Source organism: Manis pentadactyla, chromosome 17, assembly GCF_030020395.1.
Source record: "Manis pentadactyla isolate mManPen7 chromosome 17, mManPen7.hap1, whole genome shotgun sequence".
NCBI lineage: Eukaryota > Metazoa > Chordata > Mammalia > Pholidota > Manidae > Manis > Manis pentadactyla.
In genome coordinates this window covers 12,846,510-12,859,799 of record NC_080035.1, presented here as the reverse complement: position 1 = coordinate 12,859,799, position 13,290 = coordinate 12,846,510, and the positions used below count along the sequence as shown (strand labels likewise).

Sequence of the window (13,290 nt, the reverse complement as noted above, 5' to 3'; positions counted from 1 at the left end):
TTTCAACTATGTCCTCAAAAGAGATGTTAAAAAAAGTATTAAGATGTATTGACATCATGTGCCTTTTGATTAAATACACTGAGAAGAGCATATCACCTCTGTGGCATTCTTGCCAAAACTGTATAACCTCAATTTAATCACAAGAGATTAAATTATGAAATCATCAGACTTAATAATTATTAGATCATTAAATCATCAGACAATCCCAAATCAGAGACATCCTGCAAATAACTAATCAGTACTCTTCAAAAATGTCATGGCTATGAAAGACAATGAAAGAATGAATAACTGCCCTTTTCATTTTTGATATTTCTGGATGTATTCAGATCATCATGCAGAAGATGAGGGATCGATAAGTAGTATTGGATGTGTAAATGAAGGTTTAAGAAATTGGAATAATTCTGTATTGTATTCAGTATATTAGCTAAATTCTGTGATAAAAACTTGTTTTTGTATTATTTGCAATTTTCCCCAAATGAGTATAATCCAAAAAGGATTCTCTGTTAACTGAGACTCCAGTTAACTGATTGAAAACTACTTTACACTAATCTAAATTCACAGTATGTCATTTCTTACAAAGGCTATATGTCTTTCTAAATCAGTATCTCAGCTCAGATTATTAGAATTATGATGGTCATTTCCATTTTCCAAACAAGAAAGCAGACCATACAAGAGAAGGAAAACAAGAAGAGGGGGGCTGGGAATTAAAGCAGGGAGGAAGGAAGCACTATTTCCTTAAACACGTTCATTAACCTGGGAACAGGACTAGATGCTCCAGGCGAGAAGTGAGCAGCTTTGCTTCTAAACAGATTTTAATTTTTAATCCAGTGGAATAGGATCAGTGCAGCTCTCCGACCTGCAGACCCGTCCCAGAACCCACCTGCCCCAAGGCAGTACCGAGGGTCTGCTAGTAATGGTCACCTTTGGTTAAACACAATCTCTAGGCAGCCACGTGGCTCTGCGTGTTCTGATCCCAGGAGCCAGAAATAAAACTTGCATGAGACCTCGCGACGAGGTGGGGGAGTTTCTCCTTGGATGTTTTTTAGGAATGAGAAAAGTCAGCCAATAAAAACACTTTTAGAAGAAGAGGTAGTAGGAGGAGAAATATTTATGTTTGAAATAAAATTCTAATAAATAAAGAGCTTTACAATTTAATTAAAATTGGGTGGAGGCAAAGATGCTGCTCCAAACATGATACTCAGGAGACAAATGCTCAGACACAAGAATGATCTCCTGGGAAATCAAAACGTCTAAATGTGGGGACAACTGAACAGAGAGGGCCCAGGAGTTTCCACGCAGAGCTGAACCAAGCCGAGATGACCCGCGTCTGACTGATGCCCGAGCCCTTCACAGGCCTCGAGGAGCGGGTGTTAGTGCCGGCAGGCCTCAGCGGTCCATGAAAATGAGAACACATTTTAAAAGCTTCGTCTGAATTTTAAAGGTACTCAACACTTCTAGTATTGTTTACTGAGAAAGGTCAACACTCGAGTGCTTTATTTATGCATGGCAGAACCTCAGTCTAAAAGCACTAGGTTTTCCACATGGCATTTGCTGAGAATGTGTTAAATGCAGAGTTCCCAAACCAAGAATATTCTTTTTCAACTCAGTGAATGCATTATTAAAGGGCTTCTGCTGTGCCCACCACTGGGAGACGGGAGGAGGCAGCAGGGGATCCCCGCATTTGAATGCAAAGGTCACACACTGAGTCACTCACTATAAACCTACAGGCAATAACCAGACCCACACTACTCCGTCCCTCTCTTCAATCCCTTGTTGGCCAATCTAGAAAAATGGAAAATGGAAACATTTAAATAAAAGTTCAGCTCCTAGAATGATATGGTTCTTTGGATGGTAATGAGATTTGTGACTGGTGTTTTCTTCCATACTCTGGATCTGCATAAGCATTCACATCAGCCTTCAATTCTTGCAAATCAAGAGTATAACACACCAACTCCTTCCAGTAACATTTGTGTTAAAATCATTAAATGCCCATGCAAGTAATTTTTTATTAACTGAACTATAAATAATACATAATACATACCAATTTTATGACAGTGAGAAGTTATTCACTTTAGCCAGGAATACCTGTTGCATGAATTAAAAATCTTAGAAGTATGTCCAGTGTTTAAAATAGACTATGGGAAAGCATGAAAGTAATGCCAGGTGAATTTTGACTGGAATACAGCAGAGCCTTTATCATTGCAGGAAAAATACTTCTCTGCCATAGGCAGATTCCCTGATAAGTTCAGAAATTATCCTGATTATTTAAATATTTTTCACTATGAAAAATGCTATTTAAAGTGCTCCATTAGTGCATTTTGATACATAATTTGATTTAAAGATGTTAGATTTACACACAACTTTTCTATATATCTTTTGCATAAAGCACAGTGAATCTGTGACAAAAATTTCTATCCTATCCAGATGCAGGGAGAAAAAATTCAATGCCCAGTATGCCTAGTGTTATATAACACTTTCCTCTTAAAGTTCAAATATGAAAAATTTAAGTCTTTAGGAACTTTCCTCAGCAAATTTCAGAAGACTCTGTTTTTTAAATTATACAATTATTTGATACACTCTCCAGAACTTCAGAATCCTTACATTAAAAGCACCGGTGCTGACATAAGTCCGTCTAGAACTCCCAGGGCACACCATCCCCCATGACCTTCGGCTCCTGCCCTGTAGGAGCACATCCTGGGCTGGCAGGACAGACACATATGTAACCAGTTGTAATGTGCTGGGGTGATATTCTATAATATAAATATATTTATACTGAATATATTTGTGTGTGAATAAAATGCTCTGGCCAAACAGAATAAAGAGAGAGGATTCTGGAAGGGGACATGGGAATAGGTAGGGTAGAGGCTCAGCATAGGAGATGACATTTGAGCTGGGTCTTAAAGGATGAATAAGATTAGATAGGCAGGGCAGAGCATTCCAAGTGGGGATAATCAGCCCAGCCATGCCAAGTTTTAAAAGTTTCAGATATTTAAAAGTGTTTACTTAAAAAAGCTTTAAGTTTGCAAATTCCAACATGAAATAAAAACCACAAACAAGATAGCTGCTCTCTCACAGCCTGTCCTTCTCCCAAACACAGTAGATGTTTAGGAAGTACAGGCAATGAGAATGAGAAGAGGACTTCAAGTACTTTGGTATAAAACAGAGAAAGTGAGAATGCTTCCCACCTGGAATAGAAGTCAGAACTAGCACAAGAGGCCTGTGAGTAGGGAGTGCTGCCTCTGAAATGAGAAAAAAACATAAAAAGTCATGCCTCTTGGGTCTGCTTAAAGTGAAGTTCAATTAATCTCAATAAGAAAGAGGGTCTGCTAAGAAAAAGTCTGCAAAGTGCTATCAACTACAGGGTCTGCAGGAATCTGGCTCTGTCTGGGCCTATTAGTCAGAAGTGAAGAGACTGAGGAGAGCGATCATTTTCTTTCAAATTTAATCACACTGGTATCTTAAGGAGACTTGAAGGCTGTGCTGCAGACTTCATGTTCTGTATTGATGTCCCTCTCCTGACACAAAGGGAAAAGGAAGTTGGGGGCAAGGTCCCCTGAGTAGACCTGGAGAGAGAAAGGAGTTGTGAGGAGTCCTCACCTTCAGCTGGGTTCTAGGCAATGACTCCAAGCTCAGGAGAAGTTGGCTGATGTTGCTGAGACCAAGAGGACAAGACTTTGACCAATTTTTACAGTGTCTAGAAACTAACTAGAGTTAAAAATCTAAGGGAAATTTAAATTAGCTGGAACTTAAATATAATAGATAACATTTAACCTATTCACATTTTATGAAACAAGTTCATTCATATTGGTATCTTTTCAAAGAGGTGTGCATAGATATGTGAGTATATGTGTGTGCCTGGTGTAAGAGACAGAGTGAGAGGTTAAAAAAACAAAAACTAAGTGTCTGGACTGTGGTCACTGTTTACTTTTCTTTGAGCCTCTACGAGCAGAGTCAAGTTCTAGGAAGACTATATTTAGGAAGACATGCCTTGGAGACACACCCTCCTCTCATTCTCCAGATAAAGGAAGGCAGCTCCTGAGAGCTGAGTGCATGACTCCTTGGACCCCGTGTCACCCACGCTCCTCCCTGGGTGTGTGGCTGTGAGGCAAGCTGTGGGCCTGTCTTGGGCTCATGAGACTTGGGCTCTGGCTTTCAGTTCTGGGTCTGCTGCTGACTCAGTGCATGAACTTGGGCTGGTCCCAGTTTTCTCAGGTAAAGATGAAAAGCCAGGGTTTGGATTAGACACATCTTAGGGCTTCCACTTCCCATGTTCTCTGATTTGGAACCACAATGTTATGTTCTAAAGAAATGTTTTCATTTTTCTGGGTTTTATATATTCACATTTTAGAGCCATTGTAATAATAACAATGCCCCATCTAGTGTCAAAACAGGGAATATTGGTACAGGAGAGCAGTGGAGAACAGCTCTCAGGCCCTTCTCAGCTTCAGGCTCAGGATAGCAGCATGCCTTGCAACTTTTATGTGTGATGCACAGCACTAGCACAAAAGGATTTTTATTAATGTTGCATGCAGCAATCTTTCCTATCCTTTCAGTGACAGTTATCACCGTACATCAGGGGGGTGGAGAGCAGCAGGCAGTACCTTCCTGATGGAAGATCAGAAGAGATTCTGGGTGTGCCACAAGCTATTTGGCCAAATTCTGGCATCTCAGTGAGATTTTCACAGACTTAAGCCTTGGAGCTCAGCAGGGCTTTTAAAGGTCAGTTCACTTTCCCTTTCATTTCTTTCTTTCCAAACGCTCCCAGAAGGAAAATGCCTCTGACCGGTTAACTGCCAGCCACACACTCTGAGGACTTCCCAGGTTCCATGCCTCTTGGTCCCTCTTCTTACCTAATGCTGTCCCACAGGAAAGAACCAAGGGAGGGGAAAAGCGTAAACACTGGGACGATGCATGTTTGTATCGTTCAAACAAACAATCCTCTTCCTCAGGTGTCTGACTTTTCTGTGCTTTTTTTCCTTCATTAAGTGCCAGGCAATTTCATTTTCAGTTTGCCATGCAAACGTCATTTCCTTTTTGAATCTGCGTCCCTCTCAGAACCCAGGTCAGTTCAGTGGAATCCTTGTGGAGTGTCTACTGCATGCTAGACACTGTGTTAATGATGTCTGGGCTCAGAGAACATAATGAGCCCGGACTCAGAAATTCTCCATCATGCTGTCAGGCCTGCTCACAGCATTGTGACCCAGAATAATAGAAACACATTGTACTTCTTGTGACCAAGTTCTCAGTGGCAGAGATTTTTCTCCCTGTTTATCACCCTTCAGCCTGATTCTCTTGACGGCTGAACCTGTCGCAGGAGTTGCTTTTGTTTCAGGGCGCTCAGATGCTGCCTCAGCTGATGGCTTGTCACCTATTTCAGTCTCTTCTAAATGGCTGCCTCTCTGTGACCTCCAGCACTAGCCTGCCCTCTCTCCTTACCTTCTAGGCAATCAGGCAGAATTCTACCACATACCAGCCTAAGGCAACTTTTGCCCAACCCTCAACCTGAGCTTGCCAGTTTAATCTGCCTCTAATGGGATCCACATCCCCAAAGCAGGTTGATTCGACATGTTCCCAAATGTCCTGCCCTCATCACACAGCCCTATGCTCTGGCTCCATGCTCTCCATGCCCATCCTGAGGGTAGTGTACCCTCTGAGGTCAGAGTGAAGGTCTCTGTTCAGTCCCACTGATCTCAGTCCTGGTCTGGCAGCGGCGGTGTTCTTGAGTACAACTATTCCCTGGCAACCAGCACCTGCGGGAGCTCAAGCAGAAAGCCGGCAAGTAAGGTCTGCCTTTGAGGCCCACCAGAATATGATGGTCTTGGATAAATATTTAAGAAAAAAACACTCAGAATGTTTATTGAACATCCAGAATAGCATTTGGTATACGATGGGGACTCAGAAAATTGGCAAATTATGTAAAGATATCTTTTAAATAACAAATTGTAAATGATCAGAGTTATGATTGGATATTGTAAGCTCCTTCAGATGGAGAACCTGGCCTGGTGTACATCTATATGCCCAGGGCCCAGCACAGTACTTGGCATACAGTACGGTTGATAAATATTTGTTGAATTAAAATGAGTTTGTTGAGAAAAGTATGTTAAAGGCATTACTGGAGGGTATCTAACATCCCAGCAGTTTAGACGAGGCAGGATGTCTTAAGACGTCCAGACAAAACCATTAGATCGGCGGATCCCTAAATCTGCACGCTACGGTGTTCTTGAGGACGACAGTCTGTGTACCTGTTCCACGGGTCTGACCCACAACAGGAGAGGCCTGGCGACCATGCAGGACAGTCTGTGGCACAGCACACACTCCCTGCCTGCTCAGATCCTCTGCACCTTCAGGTTTGACCTAGGATGTGGCAGGTCCTTCTGGACAGCTACTTATAGGAAAATAGGAATCTGAGTTTGGCGAAGCATCTCCAATGTCTGAAACACACATGAGGGGGAAACAGCCCGTGACAGGTTCTCTAGTAGAGCCCAGCATAAGAACATAAGCTGCCAAAAACGGTGGGTGGCAATGGGCTAAGAATATAGTGCTCTTAGTGAGTGGGGTAAGGATAGTGATTTAGAGCACTTAATTGTTATTATAGCTGAAACTATCCCAAATTGTAGGGAACACTATACTGAGGTCAGCCAAAAGTGCATGATTTTCAAAATACATTAAAATGTCTTAGTCCTCATTCCACCTAAAATATATAAAGTGTCATGCTCATAGCAATCAATGCTTTTAATTGAGCAGAAAACACATACAGAGAAATGTTTAGTCGTAGCTGTGGTTCCTGACAGTCATCTTCAGAGATAAATTTCCACAATAGATGTTTCAATTAAGACAGTAATATTTATTGAAAAGTAAACCATAAATGCATAGCCATCTGAAACATTATTGAACAAAACTAATTTATACTTCAGAGGGTGCACTGCACTTTAGCCATGCTTTGATTGTATCAGCATTTGTCAATTAATCAACATGAACCTTGTAAAACATGTTCTCTTATTAGTGGAAACAAGCAATTGCTTGCAGACTTTGAAGGAAAGGTTGTTTAATAATTTGCTACATGTGCAAAGATACATTTAATTTTTTTTAAACAGGTAAACCCCCATGACAACTACACATAAACAGGATTCTGTTTAAGTTTAATCTTGCTAACTTAAATACAGTCAATATTTTCACTTTTTTAATACTAAAGTGCAGAGAAAGAGCAAGACAAAAAAATTAACCCAGGTTCAGAAATTTATCTAAAATTTAATTTGACAAACTTTTTGTTGTTACCTTTGCCATTTCAAAGAGCTGCTAGCCTTGATTTTCTGGTTATAAACAAATCAACTGTATTTGTCTGGCCAGAAAAGTGGAGGGAAAAAAGCCAAAGCCAAAGACACAGGAAATGAAGCCACTCAGCAGCCAGGCAGCGGCAGCGTTCCGTTTCTTTCTTTTTCATTTGCCTCAACTCATCCTTCATTGTGTTAGATGAGATGTCCTCTCCCTACTTTTGACTGCTGGTTCATTTTAAGTTCAGTAAGTGAGAAAAATGCTGAGCCAAGCTCTCTTTCTGGGCAATCCATATGTCAGCACACTCGCCAACTCTCCTGGCACCCGAGGAAGCCCTTTAACTCCTGGGCACAGCACTGCCAGTCAGACCAAGCACCCTTGCAGTCAGTCATCTACAGCACTCTGCAAAGTCTGAAACAGTAACATACCTCGGAGAGCAACTTCTACACTGGGGTCTGCAGGGCTGAAGCGAGAAATCCGCACCATCTTAGAAATGTAAGTGAAACTTAAGATGAAATAGCATGTCTTGAGGCCCTTGCAAGAGTAAGAATTTTGCATGGAGTTTACAGAGACAACGTTTGTTGAATGGAGTCTTGCCAGACCCGGTACAGGCAAACTGTTTTGCCACAGAGCGCCTTTTATAAGAGGTTAGGAGACCAAGGTTGCTCTCTGCCTGCTCAGACTGGCTTATCAGTCCACTCCATTCCATTCTGTTCTGCGTTCTAAGTAAGTCATTATTTCAGGCACATTTCCCTAAGCAGATGCAAACACTCTTTCTGTGTGAGACTCCCTTGGGCAAGTTAAGTTTCTTGGAAAAGGGTCAAGGAGCAATCAAACAAAATACCTCCTGAGAAACAAGCATGTGGTTTCAAGGGATGCTGTTGTTCATGGAAGCCACAAGTCAAACATGAGACACTGTGTGGGCGGTGAGACTGGACCTGACAGGGTTGGCTATGGACAGCCAAATCCTGGTATAGGCAGCCAGAGTTTCATTTTATGGTCATGACAAATAACTTTTTTCCCCAATTTTATTGAGGTTTAATTGAAAAAATTATATAAATTGAACACGAAGATTTGATATACATAGTGAAATGATTACCATAATAAAGTTAGTTAACACATCCATCATGTCACATAGTTACCTTTGTGTGTGTGTGTGTGTGTGTGTGTGTGTGCGCGCACATGTGTGTGTGGTTAGAATGGTTTTTATTTATCTTTTTATGGAAACATAACTTTATGGTCATAAAACAATGCAAAATTTCCTTATCTGATATTTCTAATTAAAAGCTGATAATCAAATTCTAATTTCTTAAATTGTCGTAAAGAACTTTTTTAAGTTTCACTATAAAATTACTGTCTTCTGTTCTCATCAGCTTGTCTAACAAATGTGGAATAGTTCTGAAGTAGATATTCCTTCCTGTATTTTTTTTTTCTTTGAGTCACAGAGAGAAGAGTCCCTTTTATGTTCTTTTAATATTTGCTTTTATTAACTTCAGCTTCAGTTAGCTCCCCTCCATATATCAAGATTCTTTTCAAAACACAAGAGACAAGAGGTAAATGCAAGTGTGGGAAGGCAAGCTGCTTGGTAACCTAACAGCTGCTCCCTGGAAGGAGTTACCGCTACCGAAAACATATATACCGTATCTAGTAGTCACAGGGAAAAATGAATGGATGTGGACGGCAGGTTTTCATTTGTTTCCTTGACATCTCAGGATACTGTAAATGAGTTAGTGTGTTTCAATTTCAAATGGTTCCATTATCTTGGAGGTCTTAATCATTTGTAATAGAAATTTCTGAAATGTTCAGAGCTTGTTCTTAAGGAGCATTGGCATTCAGTGTAGTTGTATTACCTTAAACAGATTTACAACCTCATTCATGGTTATCCTTGGTCATCTTTATAAGTAAGTTCAAGCTGACGAGGTGGCTGAAGCATCCTCCTATGCTGCAGCCTGTCCGTACGCCCCACCAGCACATCTAACTGCTGGACACCCTCACACTTCCCCAGAGGAAACTCAGCTTGGCAAAGTGACGGGGGAGTGGTGAGCAGGTGGCATTTAACGAGGAAAAAGCTTTAAAGGGGCAGCCTTGTTTTAAAATGTGCCTGGGATTAGCTAACCTTGGGAAGGGCAGTGGCCCCTGGGGTCCACAAGGCCCTAAGATGTCAAAGTATCAGAAAGTATGGAAAATAAAAAAACATGCTGAATGCAAGCCCGTCTGAAACACTGCCTCAGCAAGCGCAGAAACAGCTTCTCAAACTTTTTTTTTAAACCTGAGTATTTTGTTAAACTACAGATTCTGATTCATTAGTCAGATGGGGGGTTTGAGACTTTTCATTTGTAATGACCTCCCTGGCGATGTTGGGACCACACTTTGAGCAGTTAGGGATAAGAATATCACTAGGAGTCTTCTCTCTGGGGTCACCTTCTGCAGGGAAAAGGGAAGGACCTGAAATTTATTGAGCCCTGCTTTGAACCAGAGATGTCTAGGCACTGAATACATACACTTTATCTTGTTTTGCTTGGACAGCACCCTTTGCTCACAAGAAAAATAAAATCCCAATTTTAAAGGTAAGGAAACTGAGACTCCAGGGGGTTAGGTGACTTGACTCAGGTCACTTAGCTAAAAGTTAGAAGATATAAATCTATCTGATCGAAAAACTTATTTTTCCCACCACAATGTAAGTGCAGATACAACCACTCTGATGGAAAAGAAAAAGTCTCTTGATAGAGGCTTTATAAAATACAGTCCACGGACTTGAATCATGGTCTATTTACAACTTAACTTCTGGACAGGAGAGAAATTCTGAATGGTGTTCATTATCTCAGGACCAGAAATAAATGGTGCTGACTAAATAACATATTTTACTATAGCCACTCAAGAAACACTTAAATGCAGTCCTTATTGAAGGAGTTTTTTTTTTAAAGTGGTACATGTACACTGTAAGACCTATAAATAAAAATTAGTCTTCCTCCCACATTTTTATTGCTCAGAGATAACTATTGTTAGACTTGTGTAGCCTTCTACAAATTCTATGCAAATAATAAACATTTTCATACAAACTAATTCATCCAGTCATTCTAAGGCACAGGAGGTGGGGGTGGGTGGGGGGAGCAGTAAATAAAACACACAAAATCCCTCACATACCTTACCTTCCAGCAGGGGACATAGCCCATAAAATGAGTGATATATAATATGCCAAATAGGGATAAGTGCCCATTGAGGATGAGCCAAGGAGGAGGGGGGATATTTGCAGTGATAAATGCAGTGGTTAAGGAAGGCCTCATTGAAAAGATGGTATTTGGGTAAAGACATGACGAAGGTCATCCCATTCCACACTTACTTTTCCCCTTAGAAAATATGTTTCTCACCATATCAGAACTTAGCAACCTACCTTATTCTTTCTAAAGACCCCCTCCTAGTCCACTGTTTGCATTTGCGATAATATTGATGTGCATTCTATTCTTTCCATAAAGGGAATGTTTCAGATTAATCCTGTTGTCTAGTTTGTTAGGTGATCATTTGAGTGGTTATAAAGAGATCTGGGGAGTGCTGCATAACACCTGATAAAGTAGAAAGGGAGCCCAGTTACGCGTGAGGGGCTGTGGATGCAAGCCCTAGGGTGCCGCTCAACCCAGGTGACCATGTTATCATTGGTAATTTATGGAATGTCTTTTTTATATTAGTGGTCTGGCCTCCTGAGACATGTTCCCTTTTCCTGCCACATCTTAGCCTGTGCTACTGTCCACCATGTGAGGGGTGACGTCTATGAACTTCTCCATCTGGAGGCCAAGGTGACATGGTGCTTGGCATTTCCTCAGTGCCACCTGCAGAGTTAAATAAAAACTTTGACCTTCCAGGTGACAAGTTTCCCACATTCCTTACAAAGAAAGCATATTTTCAGCCACAGTTAACCCTTCGTGCTCTGAGCACTATCTTTCCCTCTGGGATAAAGCACATAAGCTTTCTTAAAGCAAATGAAAAAGAATCCTTACTTTCCAGTAATACTTATTTATGTGGATGCGGATGTTCAGCACTGGGCCATATGACTGAACAGATTTCACATTTAATAAAAGTACTTATTCATTCAGTTATTATCTGAGGCAGTACCTGGATTGTATCAGTGCTCTGCCAGGCTCTGTGGGAGGAATAAACATCAGGGTGGCATGGTTCCTGCCCTAGTTACCTTCCAGTTTCTTAACTAAGACAGGACAAGTGAAAAAGCAACTGTGATTCAAAGCAGTGTGTGGCGAGTGGTGCCAAGGGCAACACAACAGGGATTAGAAGAAAGGGCAGATGCTAGGACCCTCACAGGCCCCTCCACCTGCACATCTGCAGGCAGGGATGGAGGTAGAACAAGGGAATGTGTGTGTGTGTGTGCACATGCATGTCTGCATATGAATGGAAGGGGGACAGTGATGGCTCTCTAAGCAAAGACCCAAGTGAGGAAAATAACGGCGTCGTAACAGGGACACACAGTGGCTCAGTAGAGCTTACACACAAATGGGGAGAGTGGTCGTAGATGACAGGAAACGTTGGCCAGCGTGAGACCAGCAGAGGGTCCTGAGCCTCTACTTTGTTACTACACGTGGGATAATAAGTGCCTCTGCAAGATACCAAGAAAAGCGCCATGGAGCTCTTCCTCCAGTTTGGTTTTCGTTTTTGGAGGGGGTGTGCACTTTGGTTTTATAACCTCTTTTTGTAATTCTGGTAATTTTTAAAACCAACTTAAAACTTAGCGAAGTAATAAATGTCTATGGTTTAAAAAGGCAAAAAAGAGTATTGTAAGGCCTATAACCCAAACCAGCAACCTTTACCCCACCTGCCCCCACCACCCTTTCTGCTCCTCAGAGGAAACTACTTCTTTTGGTTTCTTTTATTATAAAGATACTTATTTGCCAGAGGGAGCAGCCTCCTATATAGGTGAGACTTTTGCCCCTGTCTCTGTTGGAACCCTTAACTTTTCATTCTGATAGGTTCTATATACTTTAGGAATGTGTGCATACTGATATTCGTCATTTATCGTTTTGAGGGATCATCTAAAGTCTTACCACTGTACAAAATGAGAAAAATGTCACACTCTTAATGCCATTACCACTTCCCAATGTGTTGCACCTCCATCCCCCCGCCAATCTTTCCAGTAGAGTAAGTAGCAATTTGGGGTTAAATCTATTTTCTATGTATACATTATTATGAGCACGCAATATTGTTTGCTGTTAAGCCACATAGTGTAAGAACACACTACCTATCTCATTCAATGCTTTCTTTTTCCTAGTGTTTTCTCTCCCTTTCTGGTATGTATCTATTTGTAACTGCTCTTAAACTTTTCAAAGGAACTGTAAAAGCCCTAACGAAGCCATTTTTAATATCATCAACCCAGTCACTCAACCTGTCACATCTACTTTTCCCTTAGGAGCCTCCCGTTGAGTCTGTCTGGTCTAGCAGTGTCCCAGGCCAGCTGCCCACCTGTTGTCCTGGGGCTTCTTTTTAACACCATCTTGCGAAATCCCTGTGTCTCTCTCCTGTGTTGGTTCCCCCGTTTCCTGGATCCCATGGTTTCCTCTTTCTTGGTTTACATCCTCATTTTTGTAGAACACATTCTCTAGTAGCTTCCTGAGAAAAGGTACATGGGAGGCAAATTTGTTGAGACCTTCTTTGAGTGTCTGAAAATGTCTTAATTCTACTTTCACTCTTATTTGCTAGTTAAGCTCATATTGAATTCTAAGTAAAAAGTCATTTCCCTCAGAATTTTGAGACTGAACTTCATTGCCTTCTAGCTTTCAGTGTTACAATTGAGAAGTCTGATGCTACTGGTATTCCTGGTCTTATATGTGTGATCTGTTTTAATTCTCTAGAAGGTTTAGGAATCTTCATTGTTCTCCCTGGTGCTCTGAAACGTCAGAATAAAAAACCTTAATAAGGATCTTTTCTTATCCATTGTTCTGGGCACTTTTTCTTCCCTTTAAATCTGGAAATTCCTGTTGCTCCATTTTGACATTTTTTTCTTGTATTATTCTTTGA

At 41.1% G+C, this 13,290-nt stretch overlaps 1 protein-coding gene across 16 annotated transcripts in view; it reads right to left on the bottom strand.

Annotated features, from left to right (window-relative positions):
• The window catches only part of ENOX1 (ecto-NOX disulfide-thiol exchanger 1), a 572,438-nt gene that overhangs the window by 218,195 nt on the left and 340,953 nt on the right, over window positions 1–13,290 (bottom strand). For 10 of the 16 annotated variants that reach the window (XM_057494467.1, XM_057494470.1, XM_057494468.1 and 7 more), the window contains one exon: window positions 12,736–12,882. The exons of 4 other annotated variants lie outside the window; for them this stretch is intronic. In XM_057494467.1, the coding sequence (XP_057350450.1) occupies window positions 12,736–12,823 (88 nt within the window). In that variant the 5' untranslated portion in view covers window positions 12,824–12,882. Of the gene's footprint in view, window positions 1–7,700; window positions 8,345–12,735; window positions 12,883–13,290 lie in introns of those variants that run through there. 2 more of the 16 variants (XM_036932412.2, XM_036932411.2) reach the window with 2 other exon arrangements.